Source organism: Bos javanicus, chromosome X (assembly GCF_032452875.1).
Source record: "Bos javanicus breed banteng chromosome X, ARS-OSU_banteng_1.0, whole genome shotgun sequence".
NCBI classification, from domain to species: domain Eukaryota; kingdom Metazoa; phylum Chordata; class Mammalia; order Artiodactyla; family Bovidae; genus Bos; species Bos javanicus.
Genome location: NC_083897.1, coordinates 135,426,788 through 135,448,022, shown reverse-complemented (window position 1 = coordinate 135,448,022; position 21,235 = coordinate 135,426,788). Strand labels below are relative to the sequence as shown.

Sequence of the window (21,235 nt, the reverse complement as noted above, 5' to 3'; positions counted from 1 at the left end):
CCATCTATTTGCCATGAAGTGATAGGACCAGATGGAGTAGCAGCTGTGCGGTGCTCGAGCAACTGTGAGGAGATACCCCAGGCCCAAGAACAAAGGAAGAAGCCCCAGCAAGATGGTAGGGGTGGCAAAATCGTGTTTAGAATTAAACCCCATACCCACCAGAAACACTCAGAGGGCTCAAACAAACTTTGTGTGCACCAGGACCCAGAGACCCCACAGAGACTGAGCCAGAACTGTGTTTGAGTGTCTCCTGCAGGGGTACGGGTCAGCAGTGGACTACCACATGGGCAGGGGCTCTGGGTGCAGGAGCCCTGGGTATGGCATAAGCCCACTTGGAGGAGGTTGCCATTAACCCCACCATAGAGCTGCCAGAACTTACAAAGGACTGGGGAACAGACTCTTGGAGGGCACAAACAGAACCTTGTGTGCACCAGGACCCAGGACAAAGGAGCAGAGACCCCACAAGAGACTGACCCAGACTTGCCCGTGAGTGTCCAGGAGTCTCCAGCAGAGGCATGGGTCAGCGGTGGCCTGTTGCAGGGTCGGGGGCACTGAGTGTAGCAGTGCATGCATGGGACTTTTGGAAGGAGGTGGCCATTATCTTCATTACCTCCACCATAGTTTGGCCCCAGGAGTCACTCCTGTAACAGTTACCAAATGCTTAGCATATGCTAAGAACCATCAGAGCACCCTCTGAATGGTGGGCCTGCTTTTCCTTAGATGTATGATTTAGAGCAAGTTATTTAGTCTCTTTATGCCACCTCACATCCACATCTATGTAAGAGGGTGCAATAACAGCACCAAACCTACAAGGTATTAGAATTAACGAATAGAACTCACTTGAAATAGAACCTGGCCCATAGAAAGTGCTAGAAAAGGTTAGCTACTATCATTCTCATCATCATGGCTAGCTCTGGTTCATACAGTACCTAATCTTAGAAACATCAGAGCAACTGTATACTTAATAGTTTGTGAATGCTGAAAGGTCTCTTGTCACTTTAAATAACTCTAACTCATACTCTCTTTTCTCTTATTTGTGGATTATTTACACCAAGAAAATCAAGTACTTTAGAAATAAATGAAAACGAGGTCATGTACAAGTAAGTAATATAGTTTTCCTCTTTTGAATGAGAAGCAAACTCCAAAGGCTTAGGTTTTGTTCTTTTATTATAAAAATCTACCAACAATCCAATTAGAAAAAAAGTATCACTGAAGCATAATCTATTAATTTAACTTAATGTTGCCTGCATTTTATTAAAATGACTTGATTTACAGGCAACTCTACTTAAAAGCATATTAGATCATTCAAATTGGAGACGCTGCACCTTATTGTCGAACTTCTGAAAATACATCACTTGTGGTTTTAAAGACCCTCACAAATTTCTTTGAAACTCCTGTCATTAAGAAGTGGCACTTAAATCTCCTCTCCTTGAATGAGGCCTGGTCATCATGACTCATTTCCAGGCACAGAATACAGAAGAAGAGTGGGTCACAGAGCATGGTGGCTTCCTCAGTGACCTCTTCCTTGGATCATTTGCACTAGGGAAAATCACCTGCCATATCATTAAGACACTTGGGCAGCCCTGTGGAGATGCACACACAGCAAAGAACTGTGGCTTCCTGCCAACAGCCAGCAAGGGACAGGGGCCTTTTGCCAAGAGCCATGTGAGTGAGCCTTCCTGGGATCACATCTCCCAGCTCCAGTCAAGCCTTTCTGAGCCAGAACCACCCCTAAACTGTTCCCAAAAACCTGGTCCTCAGATATTTTAAGATAATGAATGTTTGTTGTTTTACATTGCTAAATTTGGGAGTAATCTGTTACACATTTCTTTTCAAATCAAATTTATGATATCGTTTTTGAGAATTTCTAGAAGAATTACTGAAGCAACTGGAGATACTGGATAATACAAACTAGCAAAAGCCAAATGACTTCCTGGCTTGTTAGGCAACTCATGCAAAGATCTGGGAAAACAGGTATCTCAGAGCAGCTTCAGCTTTATCAGTAAAGCAGATAGGTAGTGAAACCAAAGGCGCAGCTTTTACTTGTGAAACTGTTTTACATGAAATTAGTTACATTACATGAAAATGTATGACTAATAACTTCTTGATTTCAAATTTCCCACAGACATCTCAGACCTCTTAGGAGACTTCTAACAGAATTTGCTTTTGTGGCACTAAATGATATTTTTTTTAACATTATATATTCGGAGGTAAAGATCTAAGAACTCATCGTCTTTTACTACCTACTCACTTCAAAAGGTCTTGACTTCCTAATACTGAAAATAAACAAAAATAACTTACATCCAGAAAAGGATTTTGTTAATTTTAATATTAAATGTCACAACTAATGGGTCATCAACACAATGCTCTGGTTTACCCACAAGTGTGGCAGGAGTAAGCAGGATCTCAGTGCTAAAAGGTCAGTAGAATCATCCCCTTCAATAAACTTTAGAGTATGTACTGTTGCCCCTTCAAAATGTGAAGAGTTAGGAAAATCAGGCACCTTACATTGTATCTTTTAATGCTATCACTAAGTTCCTTAACTTAGAAACTTCTTTCTTACAATTTTCTGTCCCAGTTGTGTCTGTGATGGTTCAGGCTTTCATCCCTCATTTAGGCTGCAGTGAACGCCCTTTATCAGCCTTCCTTACTCTAGTCTCTCTCTCCTCCAATATGTCCATTCATTTATGCTACCTCAGTTATTGTTCTAAAACATAAACTTATCTGGTAACTGGCCCCTAATTCAAAAGTTTTGCATGCACCTACTGCTGTACTCCCCCCCCCCCCCCCCCACCAGCCCCCAAGTCTATGATTTGTATCCCTGAACTATGACCTGGAAAGATAGACGCTGAGTGATAATAGAGATAAAAAGTTGCAAACCACTGCTACAAGCTTTGAGCATGAGCTCTAGGCAAAAAGCAAACTTATTCTCATGGACTTAGATTCAAATAGATTTAAAAACACAGCTGTTATATGAAAGGCTATTTTTTATTTTTAAGTACTACTGCAAAAACATGCACATTTTCAAGATAAGTTATTTTACATGGATCATCTTCAGAGCTAAAAATCAGAAGCTAAACTATTAATTTATAAAGATAACTTTTTTCCTTCAAACTTTCTATAATAATCTCTATGCTTACTGAATTCACATATCTGTGAATATGTTTTATTTTATACTAATGCAACATCTACATTAAAGGTAAAAGTTCTGAGCATATGTTCACAAGACAAAACTTTAAAGCTATGGAATAAGTGGTAATATTCATTTTTAAGATAGAAATAATCTGGAAACAAGTAAAACTAAGGTTCAATGTAGAGGTTCTTAAACCAATATAAACAAGTCTTGATTAATCAAATCAGGACACCAGGCTTAGTATTCTAGCCTATTAGTCATTTGACTTTTTACTTAGTACTCTTACAACAGTGGCTGCAGAAAAAAACAGGTAACTCAAACCAGTTAAGTTTTACCTCCAGTCGCAGCTCTGGAGGAGGCTGGGGGAAAGAAAGCAGCAGGAAGGAAGATTTGGATGCAGATTATTTATAAAATACTAGGCAGTTAATTTGAGCTTTTCCTGTTCTGTATCACCACACATCAAAGTTGACTGTATATTTTACACATAAAATGAAAACAGATGTGTGAGTATATTAGAAAAATGATACATGCTAACCTAAATATAGGCAACAAATTATCACCCTTATCCATCCTTCTCTCCCAGTCTGCCAACAAATAAACAATGTTTCTGTTAAATGCTAATAAATACATTTGGCATTATAAATTTCAGAACCAGGTCTGGTACAGGAAGATCCTAAAAGAGCACTATATTATCTACATATGAAAGCTATAAAATTCTCTAAGAAACCAATCGATAGACTGCAACCAGTGGGAAGTGTCTTTGGAATTCTACCTTTGGGAAAAAGGTAGAATTACGACACTCAACTGTAAACTTCACCTCATAATAGTAAACATAATCTTATGAGCATAATACACAGAGATAATCATTTTTCCAACATACAGGACATTGTTTACCTAGTAAATTAACTTCGCTACAGAATAGGTTCACTGTTAAAACTTCTTCTACCTATATAACTAGAAGTCATTTGTTGAGGCCTGCCCAGAGTCAAATCTCCCCTTTGCCTTTCCCAGCAACACTTAGTGTATCTGAAATTTGAATGAATGTGATCCACTGAGAGAATGAGGAAAGATTAAAGGTTCTTGATGCCATACTAAGGACTTCTAACTTTCTCCAAGGAATGTTAAACCACTGAAAGATTTCAAAAATAGAAACCACAGGATTGTACTTTTGAGTAATAAAGATCCTGGTGACAGTGTTGAAGATGGGGGAGTGAAGTGACACTGGAGGTGAAGTCATAAATTAGGAAATAGTTACAAGTACTTAATTAAAGGGAGACTTTGGAAGACAACCTGGCAGTGAACAGAAATGCATACACTTAGAAATTTCATTTCTAGATATTAACCCAGAGAAATAATCCTACATAATAATGAAGACTTTTTTCTGGAATGTTCACTGTGCTATTTTTTTTAAAAAAAGCAAAAACTTCAATGACCACCAATAGGGGAATGAATAGATATGGATGGAATATCATATTATAGCTAAGAGGAATGAATTAGATGTGTATCATTGAGCCTCTTGATGAAGGTGAAAGAGGAGAGCAAAAAAGCTGGCTTAAAACTCAGACTATTCAGAAAACTAAGATCATGGCATCTGGTCCCATCACTTCATGGCAAATAGATGGGGAAAAAAAAAATGAAAGCAGTGACAGATTTTATTTTCTTGAGCTCCAAAATCACTGTGGATGGTGACTGCTGCCATGAAATTAAAAGACGCTTGCTCTTTGGAAGAAAATCTATGACAAACCTAGACAGCATATTAAAAAGCAGGGACATTACTTTGCTGATAAAGGTCCATCTAGTCAAAGCTATGGTTTTTTCAGTAGTCGTGCATGGATATGAGAGTTGGACCATAAAGAAGGCTGAGCGCCAAAGAACTGATGCTTTCGAATTGTGGTGTTGGAGCAGACCCTTGGACAGCAAGGAGATCCAACCAGTCCATCCTAAAGGAAATCAACCCTGAACATTCATTGTAAAGACTGACGCTAAAGCCACAATACTTTGGCCACCTGATGCAGATGACTCATTGGAAAAGATCCTAATCTGGGAAAGACTGAAGGCAAAAGGAGAAGGGGGAGGCAGAGGATGAAATGGTTAGATAGCACCATCTACTCAATGGACATAAATTTGAGCAAATTCAGGGAGACAGCAAACTCAGGACAGGGAAGCCTGGTGTGCTGCAGTCCAAGGGGCTGCAAAGAGTCAGACAGGACTTAGACTGAACAGCAACACTGTGGCTTGATTTCAAAAATCAAATGAAAAAATATTAAGTTGCAGAAATATGTATACTGTAGTATATTATGCATAAAAATCAAAACAGATAAAATAGCATAATATGCTTTGTTTACCTCCAATGGCTACATTCCCTGACTGCATTTTCTGTGCCAGGCACTGTTCTAAGCACTTTGGACTAATGTACTTATTCCTCAGAACATCCTTATGCTATAGGTACTATTATCCTCAGATGGGGAAACTGAGACATGGAATTTAAGGATCTTCACAAAGGCCTGCAGATTGGAAATGACAGAGACAGGATTCAAACATAGGCTGCTGCTGTTGCTAAGTCGCATCAGTCGTGTCCGACTCTGTGCAACCCCATAGACGGCAGCCCACCAGGCTCCCCTGTCCCTGGGATTCTGCAGGCAAGAACACTGGAGTGGGTTGCCATTTCCTTCTCCAGTGCATGAAAGTGAAAAGTGAAAGTGAAGTCGCTCAGTCGTGTCTGACTCAGCAACCCCATGGACTGCAGCCTACCAGACTCCTCCGTCCATGGGATTTTCCAGGCAAGAGTACTAGAATCGGTTGCCATTGCCTTCTCCCTCCAACATAGGCAGCCTGGTCCAAAATTAAAAAGCAAAGGTGTCAGGATTCATGACAAATCCTGGTGACTGTCTATTCTGGAGAAGAAGGATATCAGAGTAGGGGAGTGGAGCCAGACAGACACTTTAGCCATGCTTGAGATACTGTTTCAAGGATATATTCAAATACAATATTACAAATAAAATGAACACAATGTTCATTTTCCCCCATAATAAAGATAAGAAAGTTTGGGGGAAATCATGCTCAAGTGTCCATCCTGTTTGACTATGGCTGGTGGGAGTATGGGGACTGTTCTTTTCTTCTTATAATTTCTTTGCAGTTTTCTGTTGCAACAAGCAAAAATGTCTCCACACATGGTCAAAAAGTCCCCCCGGGGGCAAAACTGCCCCAAGTGAGAACTATCTTAATTTAGACATCATCACGCACAATACCAGGCTGGATGAAGCACAAGCTGGAATCAAGATTGCCGGGAGAAATATCAATAACCTCAGATACACAGATGACACCACCCTTATGGCAGAAAGTGAAGAAGAACTAAAGAGCCTCTTGATGAAAGTGAAAGGGGAGAGTGAAAAAGTTGGCTTAAAACAACATTCAGAAAACTGATCATGGCATCCGGTCCCATCAGATCAGATCAGTTGCTCAGTCGTGTCCAACTCTTTGTGACCTCATGAATCGTAGCACGCCAGGCCTCCCTGTCCATCACCAACTCCTGGAGTTCACTCAGACTCATGTCCATCTAGTCAGTGATGCCATCCAGCCATCTCATCCTCTGTCGTCCCCTTCTCCTCCTGCCCCCAATCCCTCCCAGTCTTTTCCAATGAGTCAACTCTTCGCATGAGGTGGCCAAAGTACTGGAGTTTCAGCTTTAGCATCATTCCTTCCAAAGAAATCCCAGGGCTGATCTCCTTCAGAATGGACTGGTTGGATCTCCTTGCAGTCCAAGGGACTCTCAAGAGTCTTCTCCAACACCACAGTTCAAAAGCATCAATTCTCCAGTGCTCAGCCTTCTTCACAGTCCAACTCTCACATCCATACATGACCACAGGAAAAACCACAGCCTTGACTAGACAAACCTTTGTTGGCAAGGTAATGTCTCTGCTTTTGAATATGCTATCTAGGTTGGTCATAACTTTTCTTCGAAGGAGTAAGCATCTGGTCCCATCACTTCATGGCAAACAGATGGGGAAACAATGGAAACATCAAGACACTTTATTTTCTTGGGCTCCAAAATCACTGCAGATGGTGGCTGCAGCCATGAAATTAAAAGACAATTGCTCCTTGGAAGAAAAGCTATGACCAACCTAGAGAGCATATTAAAAAGCAGAGACATTACTTTGCCAACAAAGGTCCAGTCAAAGCTATGGTTTTTCCAGTAGTCATATATGGATGTGAGAATTGGACTATAAAGAAAGTTGAGCGCCAAAGAATTGATGCTTTTGCACTGTGGTGTTGGAGAAGACTTGAGAGTCCCTTGGACTACAAGGAGATCCAACCTGTCAATCCTAAAGGAAATCAGTCCTGAATATTCATTGGAAGGACAGATGCTGAAGCTGAAACTCCAATACTTTGGCCTCCTGATGCAAAGAACTGACTCACTGGAAAAGACCCTGATGCTAGCAAAGATTGAAGGCGAGAGGAGAAGGGGACGACAGAGCATGAGATGGTTGGATGGCATCACCAACTCAGTGGATCTGAGTTTGAGTGAACTCCGGGAGTTGGTGATGGCCAGGGAGGCCTGGCGTGCTGCAGTCCATGGGTCGCAAGGAGTCGAACACGACCAACCGAGCGACTGAACTGAACTGAAGACGCTTTGTATCTTTAAACTTTACATAACTGTTTCAAAAATTTCAAAGTTAAATCCTTTGTTAAGTACCTCACACTCCAAGTGAGAAAGATGCTGCAGAAGTGAAGAAAGTTGCAAGTGAAGTAATTCCCAAACAGAGAAAGCACTAGGAATAATCTAGTTGTCATTCCAGAGAAAGAGGTGCACAGGCCTGGGGATGCCTACTTCCTAACCGGTCTTCCGCAATAATGGGACTAGGGGAGCCAAGCCCAGCCCCGCTACCTCTCGGCGAAGGTCGGGTCAGGGAACAAGCCGCCAGCCCTACCTCTACGCGTGAGACCCTTGCTCAGCACAATAGCAACAACCCAGCAGCAGCAACGCCAAAAATACGTACAGTGTCCTGCAGCTCCAAACCTCCCGCCTTCGCGCTGCATCTTGGGAGGTCCAGGCCGGAGGCTGCGTCCAGCGCAGAGGAGGCGGAGCCTGCCCATCCAGCCAGAACTCGGTTGCCATGGGAGCCTGAGGAGGCGGGGCCTCCGGGGAATATTGTAAAAGTGAATGGCAGGCGGAGCTCGCAGGGGCGGATCTCTGCAAGGGAAGAGCCCGAGATTCGCGGGCTGGCGGGGGAGGGTCCGCAGTTCAGGACGTCGGGGACGGGGCCCGAACGCGAAGCGAATGGAAAGCCAGGTTAAGGGCCTGGTCCCGCCTCCAGACCCGAGCGGACACACCAGATTGGGCGGCGTGGCGACGCTTCCGCCTTCCTTCCGTTGTCACGCGACCGCCTCCACCTCCCGCCCTTCCCTCTTTACCTCCTGGCCAGCTTGCCCAGTGCTGAGATATTCGGACCGCAGCTGTGGAAAGGAGCGACGCCAACTCTGATCATGTCCACGACCGCGACTATCGCCGAGGTGAGGAGCTGACCAGATCACTGCCGGACCCCGAAGCCGCCTCTGAGGCGAGGGGGCCGCACGCCCAGGTGCAGGTGGGCTGGGCTGAGGGGAAGTGAGATGGTGCCTGTAACGTCTAAGCGTCCCTTCGTTTCTCTCTTCTAGTATCAAGCCCAGAATAAAGCCAGGCTCATCTCTGAGGTTCGACGGAGGTTTGAAGCTGAGTATGTGACAGGTGGGTACCGCGATCTTGGTGTTGAGGCAGGTATGCCATGAGCGGCCCCAACTTTGCTGAGATGTTTGCTTGGTCTCTGTGGAAGCCGATAGGTACCATTTCGATCCTCACGAGGACCATGCCTTCTACGTTTTCTAGGTTTTCTCTCCTTAATATGGCAAGGATACTGCTCCAGTTGGGCAAGTGACGTGTCTCTTGCTTCCTAAAGGGTTAATGTGAGTTAGAAATTCGTGTTTCGAGTATCTCGAGTTTATGGAACTTTCAGGACACTTGTTAGGCCCTCAGCTCAGGTGACGCCGTTCCTCTGGTGACCTGTCAGGAACAACAACCGAGAAAATGAACCTGGAAATTGCCGAAATACTATTCACGTGTGCTTAATTGGGTATCTGAATCCCTAGGTTAGTTTGCCTAATTCCACTTTATACAACCCAGCAGGTGCCCGCGAAGTAGGCCCCCCTGTGCTGGAGCAGGTTCTTTTCATCTCACACTGTACCTAGCAAAGTACCTGTGCGTCCCAAATTGATTTATTGGGTGAACCTCTCTGTCCATATGTCACAGATAACTGGAGTTGTCCAATATTTAACTGATGATTTAATACCTGTACAGTAATTTTCAAAATCCTTCAGGATAATTTAAGTACAGACTAAAGACCAGTCCTGACCCTGCCTCTTAATAGCTTGCTTGTCTTTTCTGAGCCCCTGATTCCATATTTGTGAAGTTTGACTAACTAGGAGGATTAAATGAAAATATGTATAGCAAACTGTGTAGCATGGGGTTAGCATATAGTAGGCTCTCAGTAAGTAGTTTTCCGCAGTAGCCTTTTTGGTTACATGGAAGAAGTTCAGCTTCTACATCTTGACTTCAGTGCTGAGGGTTCCCTGCAACTTTAGATGGCACTAGCTTGTATGTCAGTAATAACCTAGAACAAATAAAGAAATGTGTTCTGAATAACCTGATCAGTAAATCTTTTCATCCCTCCCTGTCAATTTTCCTCACACCCCAAATCTTGTACCGGAGAGTTGCAAAAGCATTTAATTCACTTTCAGCCCAATGAGATAACTGGTTCCAGTAAAGAGATAATTCCAAAATTGATTTCTAGGGAAACATAATTCTTAGCTGTATAGTTTATAATATTGTGAAGTAACCCAGAACTTGACCTAATGTGCTAGTACTCACCAATAGTTGTTTACTTAGGCCCAAGGGAGGAAGCAGGATACAGCCAGGAGAATTTAGTAATAGATAAAATCTTAAAGGTCATCTCCGTCCAACCTTCTCATTTTTACAATGAAGAAAGTGAACTCTGGAGAGAGTAAATAATTTGCTCAAATAGGTCTTCTGAATTCACTGTAGTAGTCTTTTGGCAACACTGGCATATCTAATTAGATCATGGCCCTCCTCAGCTTAAAACCCTCTATTACCGTTCTACTGTGTTTAGGAAAAAAAAAAAAATCTCAGTTATTTTTGGTGGCCTGCAACACCATCCTCATGTTACTACTTTTCTTGCTCAGTGCAGATTTCACCACTGCCCACAATAAGAAATGTATTATATATTGCAGTCTACTACACACTCATACACATCACTGAAGCGACAGTTCATTAAAGAATACTTACGTTGAAAACCTATGACTCCCTGGTACACTGATGCACAAAATTAACATCATAACCTACAGATGTGACCCACAAAATAGTGTGACCAGCTTCTTTTATGCCCTTCAAACTGACTTGAGTCTGTTTCCATCTCAGGACCTTTCCATTTCTCTGTCTGGAAGACTCCACCAAGCATAGCTAGGTTCTGCTTTTCCATCTTGGTTTAAACGTATCTGAGAGACCTTTGCTGTTTATTAAATGGCCTCCCTGTCTTGTCTCCATTACAGTTCTTATCATAACCTATAACTCTGGTTATTAAATGGCCTCCCTGTCTTGTCTCCTTTATGGTTATCATCACCTGTAACCTCCCTCGTTTATTTGTTGACTTATTATTGTTCATTTCCTTCAGTAAAATGTGGGTCTGGGGCAACCTGTGGGCCATGAGGGCAGGGTCTGATTCCCCTCTGTAGACTTAGCACAGTTCTCAATACATAGTCATTGACTGAATATAGCAACACTTAAATATAAATATACATATACATATGAAGATGAGTCCAAGTCTGTATGAAGGGCTGTCCTGTCTCCTCTCCCCCACAAAAATCTGGCAAAGAGCAGTCTTCACAAAATGTCTCATAAAGACCAGTGTTATTTCAAAGTAAAGCACTGTCTGGCATTAAGTATAAGGAGGGTTTTGTCACACCTGGGTATGTGTGAATGAGTTATCTGCACAGCCATGGCAAATACTGATTTAATTAATTTAAAGACTTGCATTGGTAAGGAAAAGAAAAATTCTTGAGACTTTCTCCCCTTAAAGTTTCAGTTGTTTCGTGAAATAGAGCGTTGGGTAAAGGTAGAATGGGAAACTGGCACAAAGGGTTTTATGATTTGTCCGTGTTCTCCCTTTCAAGTTTACTTTTTAGAAGTTAGCGAGATGTTGAGAACAACCACTTTCCTCCTTCCTCTTTGATTCTCCCTTTTCTCTCACCATTAACAATATTTTGTTTCAGAAGTGGCTTTAGGCAGACTTAAGCAAACATGTTTTTCCTAAAGGAAAATATTATCTGCAGTGTATCAGTTTATACACTGGCTGAACTCCAACAGCTCTTTTGGGGGTGGGTTCTTGGAAATTCCAAGCATGTTTTTGTTTCCACAGAAATTATTACCAATTATGGATAGATTTCTGGCTGCTAAAAGAACAAATTTGAAGGTCGTAATTGTTGTAGCACTGCTAATTGTCCTTTTTATCCCTCATTGTTTCTCTGAGAAATTTCATGCTGAGTCCCACTCTCTCTTCCTCCTTCTTGTGGCCAGGGCAAGAGACTAGTCTCTTGTGACAAAAATATATTCAGTTCCTGTTTCATTCTGGGAAGCAGTTTGCCAATATTAGAGATAGAGCCCCTTCCTGAACTACTACAATCTAGTAAAGGTGTTTAGACAGAAATGTTAAAGGCAAATGCTGTCCAGAGGAATAGGAATGCTAAAATCATTTCTGTAGGAGTCCAAGACCAGGAAAAATCACATCTAATTTGGGTGACTGAGTTAGCACAGAGTTGGAAAAACCTTCTCAGAAAAGGCGGTATTTCTCAAGAACTTTGGGAGATGTTAGAACTCGGCCAGCCAGATAGCGAATGTGATCCAGGTGGATCAGATAGTCCAGGTTGAGCTGCTTAAGTGAGAAGGTATGGGGCATGTTTCAGAAGCCAGAGGAAGTCCACTTTGATGATCCTTAAGGAGCACACCTGACCAAAAACAGTGGGCGTATAGCGTGGAGATCCATGGCCACTGAAGCAATACATTTGTACGCAACTGAGGTTTGTGGGTTTTATTATTTTAGGCTTGTTATCTGATTCTACAAGTATGTGAATTTATTTAAATAAATTTGTGTTATACCAAAAACAGTCCAGAGGATCTCCCATAAACTTATCATACAGAGATACAGCTCTTCTAACAGTGAACGAACTTTTTTCTATACATTAAAACAAACACTTAAAAGATCATTCTGTATGTAGTTTTCTGTGTTCTATTTTTTATTGCCATGATTTTATTTCCCCATATTAGGAAGTAACCAACATTTAACATTACTTAATATTCAGTTATGTAAATAAAAGAGAATTTTCTTTTATCTGAAATAGCCTCTTTTGGACATTTAGATTCTTTCCCCTTTTTTTTTGTTTGTTAATATTTTGTGCAGTAGTTCAGATTGTTTCCGGAAGAGTCATGTCTAGAAGTAGAATTATTGAAGAGTGAATAGTTTAGGATACTTGACATGTGTGCTTAATTCTCCTCCATATAAATTGCACCAAGCTTAATTCCCACTATTACATAGGAAAGTGTTAAGGTCACTATAGCCTTACCCAGATTAGGATCGTTTCTTAATGCTTTTTTCTTGGTTTTAATTTGCATTTGATTACTAGTGAGAATAAACTTCATGTATTTATATCCATTTGTAGTTTAAAATTCTTTTTTTCATTAGTGTGTGGCTTTTAAAATTGGTTTGGCCTTTTCTTGTTTGTCACTCTGACTTTTTTTCATTTTTTGAATGAATGTATTCAAAATTACCCATTCCTCTGTGGTTTCTTCCATTGCTGTTACGTTAAATAATTGTCTCTTATTCAGTAACTTTTTCTAGTGCTGTTGTTTTGTGTTGGTCTCTTATTTCTTAATTTTGAAATGTATTTTACATATAAAATGTATAAAACATAAACACCCATATACTCGCTACTCAGAACTTTCTGTGTATCCCCCAACTCTGCCATTCACACGGTAGTTGCCTATCCTGCATTTGCTGTTACCCAGCCTCTTGCTTTAGAGAAGGCAATGGCACCCCACTCCAGTACTCTTACCTGGAAAATCCCATGGATGGAGGAGCCTGGAAGGCTGCGGTCCATGGGGTTGCTAAGGGACTGAGCGACTTCACTTTCACTTTTCACTTTCATGCATTGGAGAAGGAAATGGCAACCCACTCCAGTGTTCTTGCCTGGAGAATCCCAGGGACGGGGGAGCCTGGTGGGCTGCCGTCTGTGGGGTCGCACAGAGTTGGACACGACTGAAGTGACTTAGCAGCAGCAGCAATCTCTTGCTTTTCATTAGCTTTGCCACCTGTGATGTATTCCTCACCACTGCTTTATTAAGTTTGCCTCTTTTTTGAGCTTGAAATAAAAGCTGAATATATTTCTCCATGATTTGCATCTGTGCTCATCTCTTTGCTCAAGAGTCATTCTTACTGTAGCTGATTCCTTTTTACAGTCGTGGTGTATCAACAGTTCACAGAATGGAAATACCAACTGATGAATTTGGGGTTCTTTCTAGATTTTACTACTATGTACAATGCTGCTATAAACATTCCTAAATGTATCTGATGCCTAGACTTTGTCTAGAGCAGTGGTTCTCAAAATTGGTCTAGGAACTATAGTTTCTTGAGATGATTTCAAAGAGCTTCAGAGTCCAAACTATTTCCATAATAACACTAAGACATCATTTTCCTTTTTCACTGACATTCTCTCACAAGCACACAGTGGGGTTTCCCAGAGGTTACATGGCATGTGATGATATTACTCTAACAGATGATAGAATAAAGTGCTTATGTGTGGTTATATTTAAATTTTTCTCAGTTACGATACCTAATGTAGTAACTACCAGTAAATATAACCCACAGAAACAAAAAAGTCTTTAGAGGCCTCAGTTATTTTTTGAAACATTATTTTATATTGAAGTATAGTTGATTTACAATGTTGTAATAGTTTCAGATGTACAGCAAAGGGACTCAGCCATACATATACATGTATCCATTTTCCCCCAAACTCCCCTGTCATCCCAGCTGCTGCATAACACTGAGCAGAGTTCCCTGTGCTATACAGTTGGACCTTATTGGTTGTCCGTTTTAAATATAACAGTTTGTACTTGTCATTCCCAAACTCCTAGCCATCCCTTAACCTCATCTTTCCCCCCGGCAACCATAAGTTCATTCTCTAAGTCTGTGAGTCTGTTTCTGTTTTGTCAATAAGTTCATTTGTATCATTTCTTTTTAAATTCCACATATTAAGGGATGTCATGGGGTTTTTCTTCTTGTGTGAGGTAACTCAGTGTGACTCTGGGTCTATTCATGTTGCTACAAATGGTGTTATTTCACTCTCTTTTATGGCTGGGTAATATTCCATTGTGTATATGTGCTGCATCTTCCTTACGTATTCCTCTGTCAGTGGACACTTAGGTTCCTTCCGTGTCTTGGCTATTGTAAGCAGTGCTGCGCTGAACACTGTGGTGCATGTATCCTTTCAGATCATGTTTTTCTCTGAATATGCCCAGGAATGGGATTGCAGGGTGATATGGTAGCTCCATTCTTAGTTTTTTAAGGAACTTCCATACTGTTCTCCATAACGCTTGTAGAAACTTAACGTTCCTACCAACAATGTAGGAAGGTTCCCTTCTCTCCATATCCCCTCTCACATTTGTTGTTTGGATTTTTTGATGATAGCCATCTTGAGTGGTGTGAGATGATACCTCATTGTAGTTTTTATTCCCATTTCTCTAAAAATTAGTGATGTTGAACATCTTTTCATGTGCCTCTTGGCCATCTGTGTATCTTCTTTGGGGAAATGTCTCTTTAGGTCTTCTGCTCATTTTTTGATTGGATTGTTTTGATTATATTAAACATCATGAGCTGTTTGTAAATTTTGGAGACTAATCCCTTGTCAGTCACATCATTTGCAAATATTTTCTCCTAATCTCTGGGTTAGAAGACTTGATGCTTTTGAACTGTGGTGTTGGAGAAGACTCTTGAGAGTCCCTTGGACTGCAAGGAGATCCAACCAGTCCATCCTAAAGGAGATCAGTCCTGAATATTCATTGGAAGGACTGATGCTGAAGCTCCAACACTTTGGCTACCCGATTCAAAGAACAGACTCATTGGAAAAGACCCTGATGCTGGAAAAGATTGAAGATGGGAGGAGAAGGGGACGGCAGGATGAGATGGTTGGATGGCATCACGGACTCAGTGGATCTGAGTTTGAGTGAATTCCAGGAGTTGGTGATGGACAGGGAGGCCTGGCGTGCTGCAGTCCATGGGGTCGCAAAGAGTCGGACATGACTTAGTGACTGAACTGGGTTATCTTTTTGTTTTATTAATTGTTTCCTTCACTTTGCAAAAGCTTTGGAGTTTAAGTAGGTCCCATTTGTTTATTTTTATTTTCATTATTCTGGGAGACAGATTGAAAAAAAGTATTTCTGGGATTTATGACACAGTGTGTTCTGCCTATGTTTTCCTCTAGGAGTTTGATAGTGTCTGCTCTCACATTTAGGTCTTTAATACATTTTGAGCTTATTTTTGTGTATTGTGTTTAAGAATGATCAGATTTCATTTTCTTACGTGTGGCTGGCTGATTTTCCCAGCACCATTTGTTGAAGAGATTCTTTCCAACATTGAAGTCTTGCCTCCTTTGTCATAGGTTAGTTGGCCCCAGGTGCATGGGTTTATTTCTAGGCTTTGTGTCCTACTCCATTGATCTGTATTTCTGTTTTTGTGTCAGTACGATAGTGTTTTGATGACTATAGCTTTGTAGTACAGTCTGAAGTCAGAGCCTGATTCCTCCAATTCCATTTTTCTTTCTCAAGATTGCTTTGGCCGTTTGGTGTCTTCTGTGTCTCCATACAAATTTTTCACAGAACTAGAAGTTCTGTGAAAAATGCCATTGGTAACTTGATGGGGATTGCAATCGGTAGATTGCCTTCGGTAGTATAGTCAGTTGCATGGTACTGATTCTTCCAGTCCATGAACGTGATATGATTAACAAACAATGTGATAGTTTCAGGTGAACAGCAAAGGGTCTCAGGTATTCATATACATGTATCCATTCTCCCCACAATCTCCTGCTGCTGCTGTAAAAAAAATTATTGCTTAATTTAAACTGTGCTGGGCCTTGGCCACTGCATGCAGGCTTTCTCTAGTTGCGGTGAGTGGAGCTACTCTTTGTCACCATGCAGGGGGTTCTTATTGCAGAGCACAGGCTCTGGGGCGCGTGGGCTTCAGTAGTTGTGGTGCACAGGCTTTGTTGCACCACTGCATGTGCGGTCTTCCCAGAGCAGGATTGAACCCATGTCTCCCGCATTGGCAGGAGGATTGTTAACCACTGGACCACCAGGGAAGTCCTATTCTGTTGCCTTGGATGGAATGTAGAGCCCTCAGTGTAAAAGGGGTCCAGAGACCAAGAAGTTTGAAAACTTCTGTAGCCAGCTGTGAACTGGGTGTGAGTGGTAGAATAGATTCTCAGTCCACTTTACTAGATAATCTAGTTTCCAAGGTGATTTCACCTGCTTTTATTTTAACCAGCAGTTTTTGAATGTCCTTGTTTTTCCACACCTTAAAAACTGGCATTGTTAGTGTTTTGTTTTTTATTTTTTCCCATCTGATGCCATTGGTAGAATATCTTATTGTGGTTTTAATTTGCATTTCTTTGAGTACAAGTGAGATTGAGCATCTCTTCATATTTTTATGGGCCATTTGGTTTCTGCTTATGAAAATAACTTCTTCAGATGGCCCTTTGTTCTTATGTATAAATTTTAGAATCAGTTTATTATGGTTTTGCAATCCGCCCCCCCCCCCCCCGCAAAAAAAAAAGAACCTCTTTGGGGATTTTGAGTGGAATTGTGTTAAATCAGAAGATCAATTTTGGGAAACTTGACATAACAATGGTTAAATCTTTGGAGAACTTGGTATACATATCAGCCAAACTCTTCCTTATGGAAAGATTTATAATTTTCTCCATAAGGGTTAACCCACTTTTATTCAGTTTATTTCCACATACTTTATATGTTTTATTTTTGTGATGCTTTAAAGAGTATCTCTTCAGAATGTATTCTCTACGTGATTGTTGCTGGTTTATAGAAAGTATGTTTGACTGTTTACATTAATATTGGACTCAAGAACCTTATTCATTTCAATGAATTTATCTCTAGATAAGTTGGCAATTTCTTTGTAGATTATAGTATCACCTTGAAATAATGATAGTTTTCTTTCAGTTTTCTTTCTAACTTTTTAGAAAGAAAACTAATTGTCATTAACGATTTTTACAACTTTTAAGTACTTTTGCTTTATACTGGCTGGAACTTTTAAGAACACTGTTGAATCAGTGATAAAAGCCTACTTGTCTTATTCCTGATCTAGATAGCCCCAAACAAGATCTCTGTAGATGTCTTTTATCAGAATGAATAGGTTTCCTTCTGTTCCTCCTTTGCTAGGTTTGGTTTTTGTTCATTGTTTTGTTCCCATCACAATTAAGGGGTGAATTTTACTAAATGCATTTTCTTCATCTGTTGAATACATTGTATCTAAAATGTTCACTTGGTTTTTCTCTTTTAATCTGTTAATATAGTTTATTGTATTAATCAGTTTTAAAAATATTTATTTTGCTGTAGTCAGTTGACATTTTCAGTAGCTGATATTTTCTTTGGAAATTTTGCATCTGTATTCAAAAATTGGTCTGTAAATTTCCTTTCTTGTATTTTTCCTGTGTGACTTTGATGTCAGAATTATTCAGGCTTCATAAAATCAGTTAGGAGTGTTTCTTCTTTTCTCTTCCCTGAAAGAAATGGTCATTGTGTAGTTCTAACTTGGTTCCTCATAAATTACTGCTCTTCCAATTTGTTGCTGTTGTTTTATATTAGTGTTTGCTTTTATACCTTATATTTGCCAATATCTTTATCATTTCTTTTAAGTTTCAGATCTTTTATCTGGTATCATTATTGTTTCATCTTGAGTATAATCTTTAGATTTTCTCTTGGTGGGATCTTGGTGGTAAATTTAATTTTGAAAGTGTGTTTATTTTTACTGCCTTTTTAATTACACAGTTAACCTTGAGGAATGTCTTCACCTTACTAGGCTGAGGGAGAGGAAGTGGTTAGAGAAGTAGAAGAACCAGGAAACTTTAGTATCATAGATGATCTCTGAGAGGAGAATTTCAGGGACAGAAAGATAAGTAGTGAATAGAAGGAACCTCTGTGGGTAAAAGTACATAAAACTGTAATTTTTCTTATCAACTGCCCTCTCTGGAAAGGGAGGGTGGAATTACACTTTTAAAGTGTAATTACACTCCTGGGTAGTTTACATAAACTCTCTCGATTATGAACCATCCAAGGGATCGACCCAGGCTTTGTTCATCTTTGCATCTGCAGTTCCTAGCTCTCTTTTGAGCTAACATATGATGAGTGATCTTAAATTAGTCCTCATAACTACTGAATTATGTTTTATCCCCAAGAGAGGAAGCCTTTAGAAAATAGGTAGGTAGACAGACACTTCGATTTCCTTAAATTGTGCTCTGACATTTTCCAGGTCAACTTTTTAAAGTTGTCATGGTCACAGTAAGAGGAAAAGATGTTAAGAGTTTATCAGTTTTTGTCCTTATTGCATATCTACAGACCATGTAATATGATTTAGTAACTTTGTATGTAGAATATATAGTTGTGCTTTGAGAACTTTTGTAAACAGTCCCCACATATTAAGTCACAAAGGAAGTCTCAGAAATTCCAAAGCAACTAGATCAGACCATGGTCTCACCCCAGGAAGCAACTGTATGGGAAGTCATAATCAAAAGGTACTTAAAAGTAAATTGAATGTTAGGAAATTAAAATAACACCTCTAAATAACCATGGATTAACAACTTCCTAGCAATGCACATAATTCTTCTGCTGAATAACCCAGAGAGTAAAGAGGATATCACAGTGGAAATTACAAAATACTTAAAGCTGACCAAGAGGGTGCCTGTGGTCTTTACATTTATTTCTTAGGAATCAAGGCCCAAATAAAAATCAACTAAAAAGATTGAATTCAAGAAACTAAAAAATGAACATGAGTAAATATAGAGAAAGTAGAAGGGAATAAGAGCAGATAATTATGGTATAGGAAAAAAGATCGTTGATGTAATAAACCTAAGCTGACTTTTTGAAAGGACTAGTAAAATAGACAAACCTAGGATGACTGAGTGGGAAGAAAAGGAGACGGCAAAAACATCCACTAGGAACAAAAAGCAGATGGAATTATAGCTGTGGCAGAGATTTTAAACACCATAAAAGAGGATATAATGGCAAGCTTTGGCGCAGTAAGTTAGAAAACTTAGATTACATGGAAAACTTTCCAGAGAAAAGAAAAATCATCTAAAATTGTCTCAATAAAAAGTAAAAAGCCTGAATATATCAATGACTGTGAAAGGAAATTGGATTGGTAGCCGTAGTCCTCTACACTCTCCCTGTCCTACCACCACAAAGGCGCACACAGACGCATAAGGCCCATGCAAGCACTTCTGTTAGCCCCAGCAATGTAAAGATAATTCATAATTAGAAAATGCAGGGGAGGAACTTACTACGTTCACAACATGCTTCTCAGTGGAATTTTAATGGGCACAGTTCAACCACCAAAACTATTTAGAAAGGCAAGTATTGAGAAGTGTCTTTCATCTCTTGTGCCTCTTCGCTCCCTTTTCTCCTTGCCTTTTTAGCTAGCCATATCTGTTTTCTCTTTCTTTTTTCTATATTTGTTGAAACAAATACAAACATATTTGCAGTAACAAGATTAAATGGGGGAAAATGTGTATGTCAATAAAGACAGAAACCACATTGGCTGTAATTCACCTTTATGAAAAGCAAACAAAACTTTTACCAAACAAGGTAACTTGTTTTCTTAACTCTTCTAAAAATCCTGCAGCAAAAGTCATGGTTAATTGTGAAACTTCAAAATGATTCCCAGAAAGTCAGGCAAAAGACAATGATCTTCAATATTATTTATATAATTCTACAGGATATAAAACAACCTAGTTATCAATGTGGCAAGGAAAATAAGAGGTGTAAGGTTTTCAAGTCTTGTCATTATTGGCTCATGATAGCAACACAAAAATCTCTAAACTTTCTAATGAATTGTTATTAAAGAACATTGAAAGAAGACTCCAACTAGAGAAGTAAGTCACCAAGATATAATGTCTTGTACATATTGAGCATATGAACTCAGTTCTTGAAGAATAGGAGCTGAAGCAGAAAGCCCCTCCCCTCTCTACAACAGACCAGAAGTCAGCAAAGTTCTGTTGTGTCTTATTATTTTTGGTTGCGCTGGCTCTCTTTCCTGTGTCCAGGCTTTCTCTAGTTGCAGCAAGTGGAAGCTACTCTTGGTTGTGGTGTGCAGGCTTCTCATTGTGGTGGCTTCTCGTCTTGCAGAGCACAGGCTGTAGGGTGCACGGACTTTAGTAGTTGCAGCGCTTAGGCTCAGGAGTTCCAGCATGTGGGCTCTAGGGTGCGCAGACTTCAGTGGTTGTGGCTTTTGGGCTTAGTTGGCTCTGCAGCATGTGGAATTTTCCCAGGCGAGAGACTGAACCCGTGTGCCCTGCATTGCCAAGTGGATTCTTATCCACTGGACCACCAGGGAAGTCCCCGTGTGTGTGTTTAATAGCCCTTGAGCTCAGAATGGTTTTTCTATTGGTAAAGCGTTGCTAAAAAAAAAAAAGAAAAAGAATCAGCAACAGAGGCCATATGTGGCCATCAGAGGCTAAGATCCTTCGATGTTTATCCTCTGGCCCTTTACCAATTTTGCCAACCCCTGTAGTAGCCCCAGAGTTTTCAAAGTGTGGTCTCTGAAGCAGCAGCATTTTGTAGGGACTTGCTGCAAGTGCAGATTCTGAGATCTCACCCACAAATTACTGGGCCCCATGAATTTAGAGGTAGGGCCCCAGTCAACCCTGTTTTAACACGCCTTCCTGGTGACTGTGATAGCTGCTAAAGTTTGAGAATCGCTGCTGGAGGGCCAGTGGCTTAAT

General features: G+C 40.4%; 2 protein-coding genes across 7 annotated transcripts in view; one reads left to right on the top strand and one right to left on the bottom strand.

The window, feature by feature from the left end:
* Positions 1-8,426, bottom strand: part of FANCB (FA complementation group B) — a 56,266-nt gene extending 47,840 nt beyond the window's left edge. For both annotated transcript variants that reach the window (XR_009734769.1, XM_061408122.1), the window contains exon 1: positions 8,131-8,426. The gene's annotated coding sequence lies outside the window, so the exon portion shown is untranslated. The remainder of the gene's footprint in view (positions 1-8,130) is intronic.
* A 93-nt stretch (positions 8,427-8,519) lies between these two features.
* Positions 8,520-21,235, top strand: part of MOSPD2 (motile sperm domain containing 2) — an 87,999-nt gene continuing 75,283 nt past the window's right edge. For all 5 annotated transcript variants that reach the window (XM_061408127.1, XM_061408125.1, XM_061408126.1 and 2 more), the window contains exons 1-2: positions 8,520-8,644; positions 8,789-8,858. In XM_061408127.1, the coding sequence (XP_061264111.1) occupies positions 8,618-8,644; positions 8,789-8,858 (97 nt within the window). In that variant the 5' untranslated portion in view covers positions 8,520-8,617. The remainder of the gene's footprint in view (positions 8,645-8,788; positions 8,859-21,235) is intronic.